The 25020-nt window shown below is 31.3% G+C and overlaps 1 protein-coding gene across 1 annotated transcript in view; it reads left to right on the forward strand.

The window, feature by feature from the left end:
- Window positions 1-7738: 7738 nt before the first annotated feature.
- Window positions 7739-25020, forward strand: part of LOC129217074 (lysophospholipid acyltransferase 6-like) — a 35457-nt gene continuing 18175 nt past the window's right edge. Inside the window, exons 1-6 of the mRNA XM_054851324.1 lie at window positions 7739-7822; window positions 14637-14782; window positions 18618-18695; window positions 21616-21708; window positions 23000-23110; window positions 23460-23595. Coding sequence (XP_054707299.1) covers window positions 7739-7822; window positions 14637-14782; window positions 18618-18695; window positions 21616-21708; window positions 23000-23110; window positions 23460-23595 — 648 coding nt within the window. The remainder of the gene's footprint in view (window positions 7823-14636; window positions 14783-18617; window positions 18696-21615; window positions 21709-22999; window positions 23111-23459; window positions 23596-25020) is intronic.

Consider the following 25020-nt stretch of genomic DNA (forward strand, 5'->3'; position numbering starts at 1 on the left):
TTAGTGTGGAATAGTATTCTTTTAGGAATAACTTATGAATGAATAATAACTGCATTCGTTTATTAATATAATACTAAACAAGTCATATCGCAGACGATGTGCGATCAATATTAGAAATGGCCGAAAATAACTTTTTTCGTACCTAGACTTTGAAACAAAAGAAACTAAGCCCAGAATTTCGTATTATCACTTCAATCTCATGAGTAAGATTAATTTTATTCAATGGTTATTTGTGTTATTCTTTAAGATAAATTCATGTGTTTTGTCCATGGGATATTTTCAATGCTGACATCCATTTGGAAATGTACTTTATTGTATTTATTTACATATTTATTATTTTGCTTTCTTTACTCTTAAATGTGTTATAAAAACTTCCGCACTTATTCCTAACTAGGCATTTTATGTCTTTATAATACAATTAGAAGCATGAATTTAAAAAAATAAGTCAAGTATTACGCAAAACGAAGAAAGTTTCAATTTTTAAATTAAATTGCGAGTACTATTAATCCTTTATATGAATTTCCGATCAGATGTCAGCTTTAAGGAAATATTCTTAGGCTAGAAAACTATCTTGAAGAACAACAGAAATAATTAAAGAATGAAATTTAATTCTCGAGTTTAAAGTGAAAATAATACAAATAAATAAATAGATAAAACACCTTCCCTACTAGCAAAATTTCTTGCATCAACCTTGACAGATCTTGATATTATACTGGCGACGTCAATATTGACGTGCTTCATACTGCATAAAGCTTGCATAAAGATTAAAAAGCAATATTACAATAACAACACGTATGCAACATTGCATTCAGTTTAAAATATCAATATTGATATTACCTTACAGTAACAACATTGCATAATGTTGACGCCGTCAAGATGATATTGATTTCATGCTGTCGCCGTCAAGGTAATTAGTACACAATAGAACAAGTGGACCTTCGTTGATACTTGCGCATGCGCACAGTTCTTTCTACCCAGCGTCCCTCGCATTGCTGGCACATCTTCCTGCTTCTACCTTCGATTCTGTCGGTTCAGAGGAGTTGCACGTGGCGTTGCATGCTTAGGCTTCGCTAAGTTGGTTGCTTAGTTATTAGTGTGGAATAGTATTGTTTTAGGAACAGCTTATGAATGACTGACAACTGCATTCGTTTATTAATATTTTACTAAACAAGTCATATCGCAGACGATGTGCGATCAATATTAGAAATGGCCAAAAATAACTTTTTTCGTCCCTAGATTTTGAAACAAAGGAAACTAAGCCCAGATTTTCGTATTATCACTTCAATCTCACGAGTAAGATTAATTTTATTCAATGGTTATTTATGTTATTCTTTAAGATAAATTCATGTGTTTTGTCCATGGGATATTTTCAATGCTGACATCCATTTGGAAATGTACTTTATTGTATTTATTTACATATTTATTATTTTGCTTTCTTTACTCTTAAATGTGTTATAAAAACTTCCGCACTTATTCCTAACTAGGCATTTTATGTCTTTATAATACAATTAGAAGCATGAATTTAAAAAAATAAGTCAAGTATTACGCAAAACGAAGAAAGTTTCATTTTTTAAATTAAATTGCGAGTACTATTAATCCTTTATATGAATTTCCGATCAGATGTCAGCTTTAAGGAAATATTCTTAGGCTAGAAAACTATCTTGAAGAACAACAGAAATAATTAAAGAATGAAATTTAATTCTCGAGTTTAAAGTGAAAATAATACAAATAAATAAATAGATAAAACACCTTCCCTACTAGCAAAATTTCTTGCATCAACCTTGACAGATCTTGATATTATACTGGCGACGTCAATATTGACGTGCTTCATACTGCATAAAGCTTGCATAAAGATTAAAAAGCAATATTACAATAACAACACGTATGCAACATTGCATTCAGTTTAAAATATCAATATTGATATTACCTTACAATAACAACATTGCATAATGTTGACGCCGTCAAGATGATATTGATTTCATGCTGTCGCCGTCAAGGTAATTAGTACACAATAGAACAAGTGGACCTTCGTTGATACTTGCGCATGCGCACAGTTCTTTCTACCCAGCGTCCCTCGCATTGCTGGCACATCTTCCTGCTTCTACCTTCGATTCTGTCGGTTCAGAGGAGTTGCACGTGGCGTTGCATTCTTAGGCTTCGCTAAGTTGGTTGCTTAGTTATTAGTGTGGAATAGTATTGTTTTAGGAACAGCTTATGAATGACTGACAACTGCATTTGTTTATTAATATTTTACTAAACAAGTCATATCGCAGACGATGTGCGATCAATATTAGAAATGGCCAAAAATAACTTTTTTCGTCCCTAGACTTTGAAACAAAGGAAACTAAGCCCAGATTTTCGTATTATCACTTCAATCTCACGAGTAAGATTAATTTTATTCAATGGTTATTTATGTTATTCTTTAAGATAAATTCATATATTTTGTGCAAAGGATATTTTCAATGCTGACATCCATTTGAAAATGTACTTTGTTGTATTTATTTATTATTTTGCTATCTTTACTCTTAAATGTGCTATAAAAACTTCCGCAATTATTCCTAACTAGGCATTTTATGTCTTTATAATACAATTAGAAGCATGAATTTAAAAAAATAAGTCAAGTATTACGCAAAACGAAGAAACTTTCATTTTTTAAATTAAATTGCGAGTACTATTAATCCTTTATATGAATTTCCGATCAGATGTCAGCTTTAAGGAAATATTCTTAGGCTAGAAAACTATCTTGAAGAACAACAGAAATAATTAATGAATGAAATTTAATTCTCGAGTTTAAAGTGAAAATAATACAAATAAATAATAGATAAAGCACCTTCCCTACTAGCAAAATTTCTTGCATCAACCTTGACAGATCTTGATATTATACTGACGAAGTCAATATTGACGTGTTTTATACTGCATAAAGCTTGCATAAAGATTAAAAAGGAATATTACAATAACAACACGTATGCAACATCGTCCCTCGCATTGCTGGCACATCTTCCTGCTTCTACCTTCGATTTTGTCGGTTCAGAGGAGTTGCACGTGGCGTGCATTCTTAGGCTTCGCTAAGTTGGTTGCTTAGTTATTAGTGTGGAATAGTATTGTTTTAGGAACAGCTTATGAATGACTGACAACTGCATTTGTTTATTAATATTTTACTAAACAAGTCATATCGCAGACGATGTGCGATCAATATTAGAAATGGCCAAAAATAACTTTTTTCGTCCCTAGACTTTGAAACAAAGGAAACTAAGCCCAGATTTTCGTATTATCACTTCAATCTCACGAGTAAGATTAACTTTATTCAATGGTTATTTATGTTATTCTTTAAGATAAATTCGTATATTTTGTGCAAAGGATATTTTCAATGCTGACATCCATTTGAAAATGTACTTTGTTGTATTTATTTATTATTTTGCTATATTTACTCTTAAATGTGCTATAAAAACTTCCGCAATTATTCCTAACTAGGCATTTTATGTCTTTATAATACAATTAGAAGCATGAATTTAAAAAAATAAGTCAAGTATTACGCAAAACGAAGAAACTTTCATTTTTTAAATTAAATTGCGAGTACTATTAATCCTTTATATGAATTTCCGATCAGATGTCAGCTTTAAGGAAATATTCTTAGGCTAGAAAACTATCTTGAAGAACAACAGAAATAATTAAAGAATGAAATTTAATTCTCGAGTTTAAAGTGAAAATAATACAAATAAATAATAGATAAAACACCTTCCCTACTAGCAAAATTTCTTGCATCAACCTTGACAGATCTTGATATTATACTGACGAAGTCAATATTGACGTGTTTCATACTGCATAAAGCTTGCATAAAGATTAAAAAGCAATATTACAATAACAACACGTATGCAACATTGTCCCTCGCATTGCTGGCACATCTTCCTGCTTCTACCTTCGATTCTGTCGGTTCAGAGGAGTTGCACGTGGCGTTGCATTCTTAGGCTTCGCTAAGTTGGTTGCTTAGTTATTAGGTGAAATAGTATCCCTAATAACAAAATTTCTTGCATCAATCTTGACAGATCTTGATATTATACTGACGGCGTCAATATTGACGTGTTTCATACTGCATAAAGCTTGCATAAAGATTAAAAAGCAATATTACAATAACAACACGTATGCAACATTGCATTCATCTTAAAATATCAATATTGATATTACCTTACAATAACAACATTGCATACATATTGACGCCGTCAAGATGTATTGATTTCATGCTGTCGCCGTCAAGGTAATTAGTACACAATAGAACAGGTGGACCTTCGTTGATACTTGCGCATGCGCACAGTTCTTTCTACCCAGCGTCCCTCGAATTGCTGGCACATCTTCCTCCTTCGACAGGTTCAGAGGAGCTGCACGTGGCGTTGTCGTTGCGTTCTTTAGGCTTCGTTAAGTTGGTTGCTTAGTTATTAGTGTGGAATAGTATTGTTTTAGGAATAACTTATGAATGACTGATAACTGCATTTGTTTATTAATATAGTACTAAACAAGTCATATCGCAGACGATGTGCGATCAATGTTAGAAATGGCCGAAAATAACTTTTTTCGTCCCTAGATTTTGAAACGAAGGACATGAAGCCCAGAATTTCGTATTATCACTTCAATCTCATGAGTAAGATTCATTTTATTCAATGGTTATTTATGTTATTCTTTAAGATAAATTCATGTGTTTTGTCCATGGGATATTTTCAATGCTGACATCCATTTGGAAATGTACTTTATTGTATTTATTTACTTATTTATTATTTTGCTTTCTTTACTCTTAAATGTGTTATAAAAACTTCCGCAATAGGCATTTTATGTCTTTATAATACAATTAGAAGCATGAATTTAAAAAATAAGTCAAGTATTACGCAAAACGAAGAAACTTTCATTTTTTAAATTAAATTGCGAGTACTATTTATACCTTTATATGAATTTCCGATCAGATGTCAGCTTAATGGAAATATTCTTAGGCTAGAAAACTATCTTGAAGAATAAGAGAAATAATTATAGAATGAAATTTAATTCTCGAGTTTCAAGTGAAAATAATACTAAGAAAAAAATAGATAAAACACCTTGCAAACGTGCTGATTTCATACTGTCATGTCAATGTATCCTGACATTTTCCTGTCATATCAATACGTATACAATATTACAAAAGCAAGATCATCTTGCCTAGACCTTGATTTCATGCTGTCATGACAACATCTTGATATTATCCTGTCATATCAATACGTATGCAATGTTACAAAAGCAACCTACCTTGATATTTTCCTGATATTATGCTGCATACACCTTGTCAGTCAATATTGTGGCAGCCTGCTGACAGCATAAAGGGAGTAACATAACAACATTGAGGCAGTATTAATGCAAGATGATTTTTCTTGCATGTCAACCTTTATGCAATACTGAGGCAAGATATTTTGCTTACTGGGATTGTTTTAGGAACAGCTTATGAATGACTGACAACTGCATTTGTTTATTAATATTTTACTAAACAAGTCATATCGCAGACGATGTGCGATCAATATTAGAAATGGCCAAAAATAACTTTTTTCGTCCCTAGATTTTGAAACAAAGGAAACTAAGCCCAGATTTTCGTATTATCACTTCAATCTCACGAGTAAGATTAATTTTATTCAATGGTTATTTATGTTATTCTTTAAGATAAATTTATATATTTTGTTAATGGGATATTTTCAATGCTGACATCCATTTGAAAATGTACTTTATTGTATTTATTTATTATTTTGCTGTCTTTACTCTTAAATGTGCTATAAAAACTTCCGCACTTATTCCTAACTAGGCATTTTATGTTTTATAATACAATTAGAAGCATGAATTTAAAAAAATAAGTCAAGTATTACGCAAAACGAAGAAACTTTCATTTTTTAAATTAAATTGCGAGTACTATTAATACCTCAATATGAATTTCCGCTCAGATGTCAGCTTTAAGAAAATATTCTTAGGCTAGAAAACTGTCTTGAAGAATAACAGAAATAATTAAAGAATGAATTTAATTCTCGTGTTTAAAGTGAAAATAATACAAATAAATACACCTTGCAAACGTGCTGATTTCATACTGTCATGTCAATGTATCCTGACATTTTCCTGTCATATCAATACGTATGCAATATTACAAAATCAAGATCATCTTGCCTAGACCTTGATTTCATGCTGTCATGACAACATCTTGATATTATCCTGCCGTATCAATACGTATGCAATATTACAAAAGCAGCCTACCTTGATATTTTCCTGATATTATGCTGTCACTTTGTCAGTCAATATTGTGGCAGCCTGCTGACAGCATTTTTTTTTTTTTTTTTTTTTTTGAGCAATCACGATTGCCTATTGCTTTCATTTGACTGTTTTTGGCGTGCTATTATCATTTTATTTTCCCACCGCCACCCTCCGCACCATCATCGTCGACCGGCTCCTCACGATGCTGCTCCAATAGCGAAAGCCGTCTCCAGGTTGCATCCATGTCCTACACACACGCGCTTATATACAAAACTACACACGCACACATACACAACTACACACACGCACACATAACACAACTACACACACGCACACATACACAACTACACACACGCACACATAACACAACTACACACACACGCACACATACAGACACCTACACATACACAAATACATACACACAACTACCCACACATTCATGCCTGTAACAGACACAAACACACATGCCTACACACACACACATACATACCCCCTACACAAAAACTTATACCCGCCACAGACAAACACACACGCCTACATACACACACTCGTGATTGCGAAAAACATAATTTGAATTCCAGATGTAAAAATTCAAATTATTTTTTATTTTTATTTTTTATCTTTCCTTTTTTTTTTTTTTTTTTTTGCATTATTACATGCCTGTGTTATAAATACAAAGATTCCACCAGTTTTTTAGAAGGCAATTTCTGATTATTTGACTCGTTCAAACTTGCAACTTGCAACAATCAGTTACCAAACGAAGACGATCGGTTGCTTTGGATGTATCCAGAGCTTAGTTTTCGATTCGTAACATTGACAGTAAAAACGGGCCACATGGACCAGTTTCGCGGACCACATGTGTCCCGCAGGCCCTATAGGTTGGGCTCCAATGGCTCCACTCGAATGTTTTGCCTTGGCTTTGCCAACCACACAAAGCCACGCCTCTCTCATGACGTCACACTCTAACCCACCACTTGAAGTTAAATAGGATGTGTTATTATTCCATTTCTTTAATTCAATGATTGTTTTAAATTAACTTAAATCATAAAATGGAGCCAAACATAACTTCTTATGTTTTTTTTTAAAGCAAGATTTTGATCTACTGTTAAGCCTCGAACAAATAAAAATAGAAATTTATCTTAACCGTTGAATCCTGAATCTTTTCTGCCTAAAACATCACCCGATATTAGCAGAGCAGAATATTGTTTTTGTTTTTATTAACAAAAATGTCAGTCGGTCAGCGGAGCGGATTACTAAAATTGTTTGTGATAAGAATCAGAGCATAAATGTGTCTGACAACTTCTTGTGGGGTGAAGATTGTTGATAACGCAAAAGAGCTGAGATTTTCAATTGGTGACAGGTTATATCGAACAGTAAACAAATGATTAAACTTAGATATCCGTATTTTAAAATCAGCATGTGAAGAAATTCATACACATGTACTAAATCAGTTGCAGTCTAATTTATGCAACAATTTAATTGAAATAAAATCATGGCATCGACTGAAAGAGGGTTTTATGCTGGTACTAGATCATTTTCATGGTTGGCAGAACTAATACATCTACCCATTGATCAGGTATTATATATTTATTAATTCGCATCCATTATTTTTTCTCCATTTTTAGCTTCAGTATTAATTAAGTTAGTGAGCGTAATTTATTATTAACTAGGTATATGAACTAAATTGTATAAACTATGATCAGGTTATATCAATAATTTAACTGAAACCTAAAAAATCAATATCATTTTTCTTTGTTTCATTTCTTTTATGACTGGAAACATAGTATTTAATTCAGGGATCTGATGTTGCAGTGCAAAAAATAAATGTTTGTTTTTGCATTAAATGTGTAACTTTACAGATCAATTGTTTGGTGATATTTTGAAATTCATTTTTCTCTTAATGTTTAGCTTTAATTTAAAAAAAGCAATTAAAACATGAATTATACACAATGGTTTTTTTTAATTGAAATTCTAGTGTTGAAAACATTTAGGGGAGAGTGATAATGAATGGGCCATAGGGATGAATGAGCAAAATATGACAAAATATTTGCATAAAAAGTATTCGAGATGCCACTAACTGATGGAGCTATTTGCATTGGCGGATTTAGGCTGTGCATTCTGGGGGTGCAACAATATCGAAAGGGGGGTACAGTGCTGCCGATGGCGACTAAAGCTTTTATTTTTATGGCAAAGGCTATTAGGTTGGCTATTCTTGTCAAAACATGGGCATAAATGAGTATTTTGCAATCTCTTGTAAAAAACGGCGAATATTTTAGTGAATGTAACTTTCTTTTTCCTCCTAGGAGAAAACAAATATTGAAAAAAAATTAAAAGTCGCGTTTGAATTTACCCCCTGGTTACCAGGGAAAAGGGAAATTTTACAGCGATTAATTTTTGAAAATAATCCTTTTAAAATGAGGGAAAATGAAATGTAATAAATATTCACAACCAGAAATGTCATGTTCATACTTTTATACAAAAAGTTTCGTTTTTGCAATCGTGATTTTTTTAAAGGTATCGTTTTTACGAGTGCAATTTTTATAAAGGATAAGTTTTTGCAAACGCGATTTCTGAAAAAAGTTTCTTTCCACTACTACTTTTTTTCTAAGTGTTTTTTGGTTTTTAATTTCTTGTATCCGTGTTATACATTCATTTTTTGAAAATGAAAGCTATATTTTCTCTCGATCGGAAATATCACGAATGCAGTGCTTCTAGCTCTTTTTATACAGTCAGTCTTTTACTGTTGCATTTACTTAACAGTCAGACAATTCCTCATTGTCTTAGGAATTACACCAAAATGTTTCAATACTGATTTCTCTAGTGTTTATTCAAAAGAGTTGGGCTAAAGTTTGGAAAATGTCTTTAAAAGTTTTTTTACAGGATTGTTTAGGAAAAATTCTTCCCACGTATAGATCTATCCTACTGCTGTGAGTAGTGTCTATTCATTGAAGTTTCATTACATAAATATAATATAAATGTTTTTTTTTTAATTGGGAGACTACTTTAGAAACTATTTTCTGCATCTGGTAACTATTTTAGAGATTATTTTTCATAGGCTACTAAAGCAACTATTTATAGTAGCGGAACTCAGTGGCAGCCCGGGGGGGGGGGGGGGTATTCCCCAGGACGAACAGTGGGTTCAGGGGGGCTTTCCTTCAGAAATCTTTGAAAATTTACAGTAAAAATGCTGGTTTTTAGTTGATTTCAGAGCGATTTCATAGCACTGGGGTTTACTGGAATTGTGTAAGGACTTGACTTGAAACAGTTTACATCGTTTATGAGGAAGTGCATTACAATAGTCATATATTTTGACTTGATTAGTCATGGTTTCAAATAAAAAGAAATTGTAATGATTTACCAATAAATAGGGTCTAGTGGGGGAAGTAGTCAATGGGGTAAAGTGGTCATACGTCAAAAAAATGGCTATAGCTTGGAAATAAATGTTCTAATGAATTTTAAAATTTTATTATAAAACTATTAGGATCAACTGTTACTAATCATTTTTCTGTTTAACTTACTATTTTTCAAGTTATTTCGAATAGAAGTTAAAGAGGGAGATTTTGCCAGTAGTTGACTACTTTTTAAACAATGTAAAATCTGAAATCTACTATTTTAAAATTGAACCTGATGCATGCCTGTATGTACTTATGCTCCCTTAAAGGTCGCCCCTTATCGGTTGTTGGGTGGATGATGTCGTCACAGATGTCACGTTACTTTGATGATGGTTACATGACAGTGATGCCAAATAGGTTAAAATGTTGTGAAAATTTTGTGACATTTGGTGCTAAAACTAAGTCACCAAAAAATGGTTCCAACTTTATATTATATCTTCAATTTCTTGCCAAGTCTATAGACTACAAACGCATATGACGTCATTGATATGTGAGACGCCGAAGGCACCTCAGGCGGAGAATCTAGCCATCCTAAACTACTCGTATAATGCTTAAATATTTACTAGAAACTATGAATTGATATTATGAGTGATCAGTGCTACAGTAAACTCCCAATTATCTGCAGCATAGGGTGAAATGGTAACCGTCGATAAGTGAATTTCTCGGATAATCCGCAAAATAAATTAAAACCGTTAGCTAAAAAAATCAACACCCGCACATACTTTTAAATTATGAACTATTAAATTTTAAAAATTTCGCCAAATTTGGCACCAAAATTATGTTGCTAAAAATGATGCCAACTTAGAGATACCTCTTTATTTTCTCTCTAAGTCCATAGCAGCCACTCAAAGCAGATAAGAAGTCCCCATCACGTAAGTCACCGCAGGACCCGAACGTTACCGTTGACCCGAATCTAGTCAGCATAGCTACCAGAATAATGACTAAACATTATAACATTACTGTTAAGTAACACTTAAATAAAAAATGTTTAATTGTTTATAGGGGTGTCGAAAAGTAAATTTCCTCATATACGGAGTCCTAGCAGCTTATTCGCTGAACCTTTCGATCCAAAATTTTAGAACGGTTATTTGAAGGAATGCATTTGAGATTGATGATTTTAAACAAAGCAGTGATCTCATGGCCACGGTTACAGTGATAGAATCTCAAAATTTTCAAAAGACAACACCCACTTTTTCCTTGTGCAAATTGATCTGATGAGCCAGAAATGGCATTCGATCGATCGACGTGTGACGAAAATTGCTTGTTTGAAAATTTAAGCACCGACTGAAGAAACACTTTCCATTCTGCATTTTACAGATTTTTTCCTTAAATTTTGCAAATGGTGTTTAGTGGTTGGTGCTTCTACTACTGTCTTACCCTATAAGTTATGCAAAATGCTTGTCTTTGATACTGTCACTGGGTCATTCCATGTCAAATCAACCAATCACTCAAAATGACCATCTCAGATTTTCATGAAACTTTCAGGGATTATACTGTTTGACATAATAAATTCAGATCTACTTTTTAAAAAAAATCTATCTTTTTTTTGGTTAATGAGTTATTAATTTTTTAAATGTGTAAAAACTCACGTTTTTTTACTCATCTGTTGTGCTTTAAAATGCTACAATTTTAGTTCTATGGGGTCAATACAGTTAATTAACAGCTCATTTTAAAGAGAATTGCATGAGCCTTTAATTTGACATGAAATTGCATATTTCTCTTGAATTTTTATTATTTTTTTTATTTTAAAATTTAAATTTTAAATTTTTTTAAAGTTAGTGTCTTTTAAAAATTTTTAAAAAATATATATTTTTTTAATATGTTTTAATAAATACATCCTAAAAATTTCAGAGTGGGGACATGATGGGATCAGCAGTTACAGCAAATAATGCAATGACACTTTTTTTGTAAAATATATATATATATATATATATATATATATATATATGTTTTTTTATTAGACATTTTTTTAGATTATTTTCTTTTACTTTTTTTAAAATCATATTTTTTTTAATTAATCTCTTACTTTTTAAAATTACTTTTATTTTAAATTTTCTTCCCCCCATCAATTATATGAATGGTCTAAAGACAATATTAAAAATATCGATTTCATATTCAACAGAAAAAGATTATGAAAAAGAATTAGCATTTCTGAAAACAAGGTTTGAAGAAGCCATAACAGTGAAAGGAACTCAACAGTTCAACAATTAAAGACCAAAAAACAAAAACACAATTTTTGTTAAATATTACTCCTTTTCACACCACACAAAAGAAAAGATAGTAAGCAAACATGATGATGCTGATGATTTGGACTTGAATGATATAGTTGGTTTTGTAACATGTGTATATAATAATGAATGGTGGCTAGGTTGTGTTTTAGGAATTGAAAATGAGGAGGTTAAAGTAAGTTTTTTATAACCTCACGGACCTTCTCCATCCTTTAAGTACCCTCATATTCCTGATGTATTGGTTGTAAATAAAACGGAAATACTAACCAAAGTTGACCCTACAACACAAACTGGAAGGGTTTATAAACTCTCAGAATCTGAAAGTTCAAAGGCGAGTAAAAAGCTACTTTCCAAACTGAGGAGATGAAAGACTTATCTGCCACAAGGTATTTTTATGTATCGAATTCTACTTTGTGTTTATACATTTCAAAATTACATCCTCGAAGTTTCTGTGCTAGTTCTGTTTACCTGAACTTCAAAGGAATAAAAGATAACCAAAATTTAAGATTTTTTTGAAATTTAAAGGTTTTTTAATTAATTGAACTATTCATAGTTTTACTACAAAATGTTTATAATATTAGTAAAAAAAAACTAAAACATGTATATTTTGAAATAAATTTAAATTGTTAAAAATAGTTTTGTGCATTTAAAAAAGTATTATTTATTTATTGTTTTTTTTTTTTTTTCATTTTTAAACAAAAATGCTAAGTAGCTCCATTGCATTATTTGCTATAACTGCTGATCCCATCATATCACCACTCTGAAATTTTTAGGATAAATCAATTAAAACATATTAAAAACATTTTTTTTAAATTTTTAAAGGACACTAACTTAAAAAAAATTTTAATTTAAAATTTAAAAAAAATTAAAAATGCAAGAATATATGCAAGTTGCATGTCAAATTAAAGCTCATGCAATTCTCTTTAAAATGAGCTATTAACCAACTGTATTGACCATATACAACTAAAATTGTAGCATTTTTAAGCGCAACAGATGAGTAAAAAAACGTATTTTTTTTACAGATTTAAAAGATTAATAACTCATTAACCAAAAGAGATTAATTTTTTTTAAAAAGTACATCTGAATTTAAAATGTCAAACAGTATAATCCCTGAAATTTTCATGAAAATCTGAGATGGTAAATTTGAAAATAATTTTTTTTTTTTTTTGGTTGATTTGACATGGAATGACCCCACTAAGATAAACAATTTTCATCTTTGCAGTTTTTTTCACACGCTACTTGTTACAAGGCAATTTGAGGTTTTTCAATATGTGGATCAATTTGTGCAAGAAAAATGTGGATGTTGCAATTCGAAATTTCCAAAATTAGTTTACTATAACAAAATCTGTGTTAGTACTACATTGTTTAAAATTTTCGCAATTAAGACAGCATCTGTTCAAATAACTGTAACACAAATTTTGGTTCTATTGGTTCAGCAGACAGGCGGCTAGCCAATTACCATTTTATATATTGCAGTCTAAAAAAAATTTCAGTGATCTCTTTAGAAGCATCCTTTAGGAGGCGGAGACTTTTCACGAAATATTTTATCGCAAAACAAACTTTACAAACTTTTCCCTAGATATTTAATCTAATGAATAGACAGTTCACAAAATATTTTGTTGAAAATCAGACCCTTCACAATATTTTACCTTTCATAACAGACCGTTTACAAAATTCTTCCTCTGAAAAAACAAAGCATTATATGTTTAAAACAGATGTTTTATAACTCTATCTGAACAAAACATACAATGCCAGAAATTTTTAGCATTTTAACTTTCTTACACGCCCAAAGGCGGATACAGGATTTCATTTTAGAGGAGTCATGCTCAAGAACGTAGTCTAACATACAAAATTTTTCTTCTATGAATCCTTCAGGGAATTCAGCAGGTCTTAGGCAAAATGTTATGAGTAGCATAAGTCAAGGATTTCTTTCCTTTATTTTTGTTGCCCATTCAAAATTTTATTTTTGCTTGTCAAACTGTGATATTAATTGATCCAACAGTTCTTAAAAATTTCTGCTCACCAGTTTTTCATTGCCATTTGCATACTATTTCTGCTTTAAAAATGCATTGACTGATCACACCTTATTTCTTGATATTTTTTAGCTGGTACGTATAAAATTGCAGCTTTCTCTTTATTTAACATTTAAAAATGTTTCTACTACTTTAAAAACCACAATATTCTTGGGGGGTGGGATGACGGAGTTGAAAAGCAAGTGTAGTGAACTTTGATAATAAATAAATAGATATTTTTAGTACAATATAAATTTCTAATCAAATATAATTGTTGTGAGTATAAAGAACTTCATGCATATGAAAGTTTTTTGGAGATTTGAAGAAGTTAAAAAAAAAATATTAACAAACACTCTGATTTTTGAACAGAATTTAATACCTGTAGGAGCTGATCAATTATAAAAACTTGAAATTGCACATCTTTGAAAGTGAAAAGAGCAAATTTTGAAAAGATAATTACAAATTGAAGTGCTTTCTGGCTTCTTAACATAAATTAGTTTTAAAAATTATTATTTCTCTTTTGTTTCGACTCTTTCTTTGTGGAAGTACTATAAGGGATAAAATGTATTTTCAGTTTGATTAGTCAGTTGTTATGTAATTAACTATGGTCTGGCTACCTGTTTGTAATCAAACAAAATTTTTAATTACCCCGAAAATGTTCCTAAAATTTTGCTGAAGAGTTCCTAAAATTTTGAAAAAGTCTACTAAGACCCATGAGTATGTTTTAAGATTGTTTTATGGGTTTGTTGTATTTTCAGGTGAACTTTTTAGTGTGCCAATTTACTGCTTTGGCATTTGCTGTGTTGTACCGAAAAGCATTTTGTCCATTGAGAGTCTCTACAGAAATTCGTCATGGAGTTGCTCTTGTAATAGGCATTGGATTAGGATATTTTTGCTTCGGACAGTAAGTATATTGCCTCTTTTTCAGCTAAACTAAAATACTGGCTATTTTCCTGCTTTAAACATTGTGCAAAGTTATTATATGCAAAAATTCAACTATGGATATGAAAGATCTATTTGATTTTAATAAAGCGGAAATGGTTTTGACTCAATGTTCTGCTACATGTGTGTTGTAATACAGGAAGAATGGAATGCATACGAACAATTTTCTGAAGGGAGCACATTTTGCCCAAAAAATGATGGTAGAATTGCCCAGGAGTAAGATCCTTGAAGTGAGGTCAAAACTTTTCTTAAGTCATCCACTCTCCCCTTAAGAATTTTACTCTTGCAGTCTGCTCCATGAACCCCCTTGTGGCCACCTCTGATTTGCTTCCTGGTCCCTTGGTAAATTTGAAATAAGTTTTTTAAGGAATTTATAATTTTGAATTATTAAACTTTTTGTTTTTTAAGGTTAAAGAGCTTGCTCAAGCAGTGGCTTCAATCATCATATGAATGCAGGGCTCAATTTTCTTTATTTGCAAGCCACCAAATTCAACTATGTTGTCACTACAGTGAATGGCAAATTAAACTCCGAAAAGTTGCTCAAACGATCAATTATGATTTCAACTTTACATGGTTCAAATTATTTCTTTTAACTTTATTCTTATTTTTGAAAAATTTATAATCATTTTTATGTAAGTTTTAAACAATATGAATATGTAACAAACAGGGCTGTTCGATTTTCCCCGGGCCAAAAAAGGCCAGCCAGCTTTTTTTGATTTAAACTGCTTAAAAAAAGCCAGTTTTTTTTAAAGAAAAAAATATTTTTGGGGTATTTTCATTATAATTTAATCAGAATAAAAATTATCTTTGTATCCTTTATGCAATAACTACTGTATTAAATCAAATTCCATGAAACAAGAATAAAAATTTGGTAGTTGTTAAATAACGCTGTTCAGTACAAAAAAAAAAAAAAAAACTTGCTTTATAATAAGAAATCAGTCTAGTTCAATGGAATTTAAATGATTATAAATAAGCTTTAAAAATTCAAAAGATCGCATGACACTCCAGGATTGGGTTTTGGACTGTCCAAAACTGGTTTAGGACAGGATAGATGGTTTTTACTGTCCAAAACTGTCTGAAACTGTCTTAAACTGTCCAAAACAATGCTAAAGCTTTCAAAGCATAATCTAATCAATTAGTATTTACTGCAATATTCGTGATGCAAAATTATATTTATTAATGAGGTTTAATTTATGAGTATTTGATAATATTTTTCTCAAATGTTCATTTAAAAAATATTTTACTTAAAAAAATTGCCAATAACTATTACATAAAAACTTCCTTATGTAGCAGTTGGTAGAATTATGAAAGGATACTCACAGCACTACCAAAACAATTAATTTCAAATCCATTTATAACTCAAAGGAATGTTGTTAAATGTGCAATATTTAGGTGGTTTAAAAAAAATAATATTTGTAATGTTTTTTCAAAAATAAGTTTTACATGATTTTTTGACAAAAATTACTTTGTAAATCATAGATTTAAGAACAATAAATTGATGATTAAACATTCCTGCATACAAATGAAGAATTTAATATCTATGTTTCTAGATTAAAATCAGCTGCATAACTAAGTTACATATGTACTTATACTTGAATGTTCACATTGAATAAATATATTAAATTGAATAGTAAAAAAAATAATTTTGATACATTTTTTCTTTTTTGATATTTTCTCACAAAATATAGTTTCTCAAAAAACAGTTTTGGACAACTTTTGAACACAAGGGTTTTGAATAAAATGGTAAAAAACTTTCTAACCCTGCTTTCATTTGCACATATGCATAAACAAAGGGAAATTCGGTTACTATTATCAAAAAAAATAAAGATAATAATGAATAGTAATAATAATAAACTAATGCATACTAATTAAAAATTTAATCAAGAATCCAACTTCTATGTAACTAGATTAAAATCAACTGCATAAATAAGTTGAATGTTCTCCATTGAATAAATGTTCAATATAAAACATTACATTTATACATTTTATTTTGTTTTTGGTGTTTTCTCCAGAATACAATTTTTATAAAAATATAGTTTTGGATATTTTCGGACAGTTTTGTACACAAGGGTTTTGGACAGGATGGTAAAAACCAGGGTTTTTACCGTGGTTTTTACCGTAGGGTCCAAAACCTTGCCAACCCTGGACACTGCTGCTGTCATACCAGTCATTTGGCTTAGACTTTAAATAACATATAATAACAATGCACTTATAACTTTTCGTCTAATCACCAACTGTTTCTCATTTTCTGAAGAAAAGTAAAAAATATTTTTCAAAATTTTTTTATTCTTTTTAAGAATATATAAGAAACCAACAAAACCATATTGGTGAATGAATTTAAATTCTGCCGGAATGATATAGATCTACAATTGTTAATAGATGCATAACATAAATAGTTATCTCTGTGCTAAAAACTCAGCCAACTGATCACTGCAATAAGTTTAATATTTTTTACTTTGGGCAGTATAGTAGCGGGAACTTGTTGTTTAATATTTTTGGGGTTTTGGAAGTACTTGTTTATGGGAAGAAGGACAGGGTCTGATTAACGCACGGTCCGGCGGGTCCACGGACCTGGGCACCACAAATTTAGGGGCACTAAAATAGCCTAAATTAACTTACTTAGTTTTTTTCTGTTCCCGTGAACGTTCCTTTTCAGCATTGAAAAGAATCAAAAATCGTTTGAGAAGCTGCGTTTCTCAGGATAATTTACAGGCGTTTTCCCCCTTATTGACCATTGAAAATTCTGTGACATCAAAATTAGATTTCTATGATGTGATTGACACATTTGCCTCTGTTAAAGACAGAAAGAAGCCTTTTTAAAGCTAGATGTCCGAATCAGTTAGATTTTTTTTTTTTTTTTTTTTTGCTATTTTTGCAGTTTTAAATTGTTTTTTTTAACTCATTTTCACCTCAAGGTAAGGCAATTTTAACTATGTGACTATCAAGTGTTTGGTATTCAAATCCCAGGTTTCTGTAGTAATGTGTAGGATTCTAATATATTAGGTTTCTAGTATAAAACATTGACAACTGGGATGATTTTCTCATGGGAGGGGGGGGCACCATCTTCTTTTCAGGACCTGGGCATCAGTTTTGTCTCGATCGGGCCCTGAAGAAGGAAGTACTTGAAACAAGTCTGTCTGATTTTAACCTGTAGAAAATAAAAAACAAGACAGATTTTATTGGTTTAAACCACTTATTATGCCATTTAGTTTTCATTTTCACATATAGTAAAGGTGCTAATCTAAAGCGGCAGAAATCTAAAATATGATGTTTAATGAATGCAGAATTTAGTTCTGTTTTACAAATACACTTCAAGATTGATTTTTAAAAAAAAGTTAACAGGCATGAAAAGTGACAAATTATTGCATGCTAGTGTTTTAGGTTACAAGGAAGCTATTTTCAGTGTTAAAGACATCAGCTTAGGTTGAGGTTTATCCAACAAAAGCGTAAAGGTTTCATCAGAAATGATTTGCAGCTTTTGTGTATATATTACTTTTATCATTTTACTTTCACCAAACGTATTACTTAAATTGATATTTGTTAGCATATTAAAATGTATAGAGATTATTATTATGAAGAATATGGTACACGATTTATAAAAGTCGAAAAAGACCGGCTTTCTTCCAAAAAAGACCGGTTTTTTTTGATAAAAGCCGGCCGACCTGGCCTATTTAAGAAAAGGCCTGCTTTTTTGCAGCTCTGGTAACAAGATCTATGGCTTGAGTTTTTAGCTTTGACTAAGTTTTACTGCTTTTAATTTTAATTTGTGTCTCATTAGTGTATTCATTCTTTTCCAGTCAAATTTCACACCTAGTCGTTCAAGCCACACTTAGCTATATAATTATGAATAATTCAAATCCTCAAATTATGCATAGGTAAGTTTTTGTCTTTATAATTTTAGGTTGCTGAAAAATTGAACAACATTTATTTTTCTATAATGTATACTGCCGTGCTAAGCACAGATGTGGTATCTGCATATTTTATCAAAAGTGAATAATTGTCACCATGAGATTTAGGTAAATTGAATTACTAACTACCACCATGTGGTAGTTAGTAATTCAATTTACCTAAATCTCAAGTTTTTTGGCGATTTGTGGCTGTGAAGTATTAAAAAAAGCTTTAAGAGAAAAGTCGTAACTGCACATTCTGCATAGTTTGCTAAGGTAATTTGAACTTAAGTGACAAATCCTAAGCCTTTAAAGTGGTATCAGTGCAGTTACCACTTTTTTCCTTAGAATATGTAGATACAACTTTTTTCCAACTACATTATTAAATATGCAAAGCAGCATATTTAATAATGTAGCAGTTTTTTGTAACAGAGTACTAAAATAAGTTTTCCATTGAATATTTGATATAGGTCAATATTAAAAACTAATACTACAACTTTGCATAAATATTCAAGTAAGTATTCAGTTTTTTTATTTAAATTTTTATCTAAAATGCAATTTTTTAAAAATGAAATGCATGTAAAATATTCATATCTAATTCTTTCATGCAAAAAAGACACGCATTTCATTCTATGACCAATTATATTTTTATTTACGTATGGTCTGCTGTCAAAATTATCTTCAATCTTCATGCTGGGTAAAAATGAATCTAGAAAATAAAACATTATAAATGATCACATTTAATTAAGTGGGGCCATGCATTAACACATCCTTTGAATATAAAGAACAGAAAAGTATGGTTTATACAGTTTAAATGTCCGAAATTTTGAAAATGGTATTTTTCAGAAGGTATATTCTGTTAGATTTGTATTAACAAAAAAAAGAAGCAGCTAAGTCCAAATAAAGCAGAGCATTATTTAATGAAACATCAAGCGCGTTTTGAAGCTATTCTTGTCGTGTCTGTGCGGATACTTTAAAAAATGCCTATTGCCTAGTAATAGTCACTTACGGTGAAATTAACCTCGTTTATGAAAAGGTTTTGAAGAGAAAATTTGTCGTAACTGCAATCATTAATTTTAAATTAAGATTTTTACAAAACTACGCTCTTATGTAGGTTATTTACAAAACCATTACCACGAGCTAACATTAAATTAAGACACAAATCTAAGAAACGAGTTGCAAAACTTTAATCATGAATTTCTCATTTTGAGCTCCGCTGCAGATACCACTTTTGCGCTAAGCATGGCAGTATAGTACTGTGCAAGATTAACATTGATACAAATTTTGTAAATGGTAATTATTTTTATGATTAATTTGTTATAATCGGGCTAAATTTGGAGTTTGTTCCATTAATTTTCATCTAAAATTATCTTAGTAACTTAACCTGTTAATAAATTCTAATAATGAATATACAACCCCCTAATACTTGAATGAAGTATATGGTCCTCTGATAAGATTTGACAAAGAAATTGAAGGACGTGGAATTTTGTGGAAATTTTCTGAATGGATTATAAAATAGCCATGGACGGCATGATCAATTCTTAGTCTTGTCTTTCACTGCTGTCTGTGATTGCACTGTGGTTTCAGAATTGCTGTTATTTTCACGTATTTTGGATTTAAATGCATGGTGTACTGAGTAATGTGCAGTGTTTAATGATATTCGATTAATAACTGGCTGTTTGCAATTGTTGCCTGCTCTATTGTAAATATTTGTGAATAAATTTATTGTGTTTTTATCAAGATTCAAGAAAGTTTGAAGTTGCACCAGACTCGTAACAATAGTGTAATATACCTGGGGTACTCAATGTACAGATAAAATGGATGTTGCAATTTAAAAGGGCTCTTAAAATCAAACTCACCCCCCTCCTTTTTTTAAATTATAAATAGGTTGAAAGTTTAAATTCAGTGGTTTTAAGCCTTATATAAACATAAAAAATATTGAAACCGAACCTGAAAATTCAATTTTTTAGTTTGCAATCAGTGGCTAGTAGATAATTTTAATTGGATAACCACTTTTTCTGTAACTTTTTCTTTTTAAAAATGAGACAATCTTATGGCTCTACACTGAAAGGTAAAGGGTAGAGAAGCATTAATCAAGTGTGAGATCTAATGCTATAATTTCCTTTTTTGTTTAGAAAAAATTAAAGCATGGGCATCAATATTTAAGGAAAAGGAAGAAAATAGAATGTTTATCAGATAAAAAAGTTAAAATCTTCAAAGTGAGTTGCAAAAGGTAAACTGTTAATTGTATTAAAAACAGTAAAAGAAATTTTATTATTTGATTGCATTGATAGGAAGTTTTCCAGTAACAGTTGTTATTTTTTTTGGGGGGGGGGGGGCACTAGCAAACCCTCTTATTATAGAATATTTTATTTTGTTTTTATTGAAATAACATGCAGTGAAATCCTGTTGCAACAAACTCCAAAGGACTGACAAAAAAATTTATTGTGACGGAATCGCCTTGAAACTTTCGTTTTTTACAAATCATTTTTAGCATCGTTTAGGATGTTCTCTAAAAAGTACCCTCGAAAATTGCCTCATGACTGACTCGAACCTACACCCACTGATTGCGAAGCACTCATTTTCAAGTCTAGCCACCATGGCTATGCATGTCCTGTATTCCAAGCATTTTGTATTATAATATAAATTTTCCTTTTTTCATAACATTTTTTATTTGCTACCCCACTCCTATTAGTCATAGCGTGATATATAGCCTATAGCCTTCCTCAATGAATGTACTATTCAACACAAAAATAATTTTCCAATTCGAACCAGTAGTTCCGGAGATTAGCGTGTTCAAACAAACAAACTCGACAGCTTTACATTTATTAGTATAGATTTGAAACTGAAACTTGATTCTTGTTTCTATTATTTACTTGTATTGTTACTGAACTGTTTTTGCTTTCAGACTGGTCATATTTGTTTCCCTTATGTATTTATCATCCATGCATCTCATGAGGCTAACATATGATTATGGAGGTTGGACGGTTGATGTTACAGGGTAAGCAAAATATTAATTTTGTTTCATTATGTGGCTTGTATGTTACTCTGTCTCTGCAGTACAGATATTTGCATTCTGAAAACCCTTTGTTAAGAAGAATGAAATTAAAAAATAAATCAATGAATAGTAATGCAGCAAAAACTTTTTAAGGCGCCCTCTCATATCTCCGTGCTCGGGGCGCCGAGATATGAGATATACACCCCATTCTCCCGGACGGTTCTATTCAGGATCACTATAAGAAATGACGTCATCGGGGGTGAAAATTTTCTCTCTCCTCTCCACACAGAATGGGGCAAAGAGTACGAACATTTTTATATTAATTATTAGATAATTGAACTTATAATCAAAAATCGATGTGTACCATAAAAGACCAGAATTAAATGTAATGTATTTGCATTTATTTTTTCGGATGCTTTGGATGTCAGATGGCCCGTAACACCAGGGCGCCGTAACCTCTGTAGGCTATTGGTAGCTTTATTACAGCTAGTCCACTGCTACCTCGAAATCGTTTTAAACTGAGTGACCAGTGTATTTTTCCCATAAATAGAAAGCATCTGTTTACACCAGAGAACAATCTTCTTTAACAGTTCCGAGAGAAGAGGGGGAGGGTCATCCGGTGCAAACAAAGATGAATGACAGAGGGTAGTCTACAGTTTAGAAGTTGACAACTCTTTTAGAGATCTTTTATTGAAGCTGTCATGCATCTTAACTAGAAAACCAGTATCTTTTTCTGGGCATTTACTTTATGGAAGAGATTGTTATTCCCCTTTGGCTAAATTCTACATGAGTGGTTTGTGCGACACATTTTTTTTCAAACTATTTTTTTCTGGTTTTGATAATATTTTTCATTTACTGAGGTAAAAGACTCCGTAAAAACGGGCGCACTGGGATTCGTCCCGGTGGGTTCGCACGGGCCTGATTATTAGATTAGAGGTAACTATAGTTGGGGCAAACCTATCCTGAAAGTGCTTTAATGCTGCGATTAGGATATGTGTACCCTTCACAACGCTGCCAGGTTAGATTTTTCCAACTATAGCTTAGATAAAGAGTTAGATGGCTTTAAGAGGGCTATTTGGGGATTGATAAATTCACTAGGGATTTATAACTTGAATAGGGCAAGCTTTCCTGGGCCCAGAGTCTGTTGCTGGTCATCATTTTTGTGTCTGTATTTGTTTAAGAGTCTTTGTCTTTATCACTTTAATAAAAGAGGAAATTTCATTTATGAATTAATTTTGTACAAAGTCAACTAAATTCACTTGCATCTTATTTTAATATTTTTTTTTTTGCACAGCCCAATGATGATAACAACTCAAAAAGTTAGCAGCTTAGCTTTCAGTCTGCATGATGGCCTTTGCCAAAATGAAGAAAAGATGACTCCTGAGCAGAGAAGACATGCTGTTAGGTGATAGTTAAATTTTATCTATCTGAGTGTGTGTGTGTGTGTGTATTATTTACTATTGATTTCCGGCTGGGCACACCTAATAACAACAATAAAAATTTATACTGAAGGTACAGCGCAAAATTTGTATAATTCTTCAGTGCTAGTAATTTCAATTTTTCAAATAAAATAGAAGAATAATAATTTTTTAGCCAAAAAAAAAGCTTTTTTTTTAAATACTTTCAAAATATTTTGTAGGGGATTTGAACTTTATAAACCTCCAATTGTATGGCCCTGATATTATGTGTTTTAATTTTAAAAATACTTGTACCTTTTATTATTACTTGTTAAAGTTTTTATATTCAATTTTTAGGCATGTACCATCAGTGTTGGAATTTTTCAGCTATATCTTCCACTTTCAAGCACTTATGTGTGGCCCTCTTATCTTCTATAATGATTATGTTGATTTTGTGGAAGGCAGAAACTACGAAAAAAATGCTAGTCCAAATGTAAGTAATTTGCAATAATTTTCTGAGCTTCTCTATATGTTGGGTAGCAAACTTGCATTGTACCAGAAACATGTTCTGACTGATGTATTTGTAAAACCTGGATGGTTTTTAACCTTTTCAATACATCAGGAGATATTCATTGTACTATTAGCAAAGGTTTCTGCTCTTACACATCGTCGCTTTGGAAAAACAGTAAGACATAGAAATAACCTTACGCATGTATTACAGTGAGATATCTTACTGTTGCTCTGAGGTGACAATATTTTATCTGTAAATTTTCAAGTTTTGTAATATTCAGTAGTACAATAAAATAGTATGAGGAAAAAGATTTATTTTTTTTGGATGAAATACTTACATTGTGTGAATAGAAAAACAAGGAGAATTTTTCTTGGTACATACAATAATCCTACATTAGCTTACAAAAGCTCCACAGCCTGATAGCTATAGATACTGCCATACTAAGCACAGAAGTTGTATCTGCACTTTTTAACAAATTTGACTTCTTGACACCAAGTGGTTTTATGTAACGTATTTTACCTGAATACAATGTTTTATGGTCATTTGAGAATAGGAAATATTTTTAAAATATTACTGAAAAAGTGGCATCTGAATCAAATATGTGGAGGTGCAAAACTTTAAAAAGCAATATCTTAGTTTGCAGATGCTACTTTGCGCTTAGCATGGCAGTATAGCTTTCCTTAGTTATCTCTAAAAACTGATGATTCAGACATTCAATGCAGTTTTTTTTTTTTTTTGTCTAAAACATGTCTACTAACTTTATTTTAAAATATACCAGAAGTGAAACCAACAACCAGATCAATGATTCTAGATTGATAAGTGGTCTTGTTTAAAAAAAATTAAGTAGGAGATATTGATTTTGACATAATAAAAGTAGTTGTTCAAAATTCTTCCTTAACTCCTTCATTTTTACTTCCTTTTACAAAAAAACAAGTATTGTATTCGCAAAAAAATGTTCTCTCAAAAACAAGTTTTCTCGGCATGTACGTATGTATATGTGTATGTGCGTATGTATCTCTCATAACTCAAAAACGGTATGTCCTAGAAATTTAAAATTTGGTACGTTGACTCCTAGTGGGGTCTAGTTGTGCACTCCCCTTTTTGATTGCATTTGGATGTTCCAAAGGGGGTCTTTCGCACCTTTTTGGGGTTAAATCATTGTTAATTTCAATGGAAACTCAGTTGGTGTTATAATTTGGCAAACACTTGGCAATATATCGCCAAGATTTTGGTCACCAACTTGGCGACAAATTTGGCTTTTTTTTTGTTTAATCTCGTTTCAATTTGGCTATATTTAGAGAGTTTACCATTGAATTGCATTAAAACTGCCAATATTGGAAAAAAAATTCTGTACAAAACGTTTTCTTTGCTTCGGTTCGCAATAAACTGGGGGTGAAAATATTTTGT

Source organism: Uloborus diversus, chromosome 1, assembly GCF_026930045.1.
Source record: "Uloborus diversus isolate 005 chromosome 1, Udiv.v.3.1, whole genome shotgun sequence".
Lineage (NCBI taxonomy): Eukaryota > Metazoa > Arthropoda > Arachnida > Araneae > Uloboridae > Uloborus > Uloborus diversus.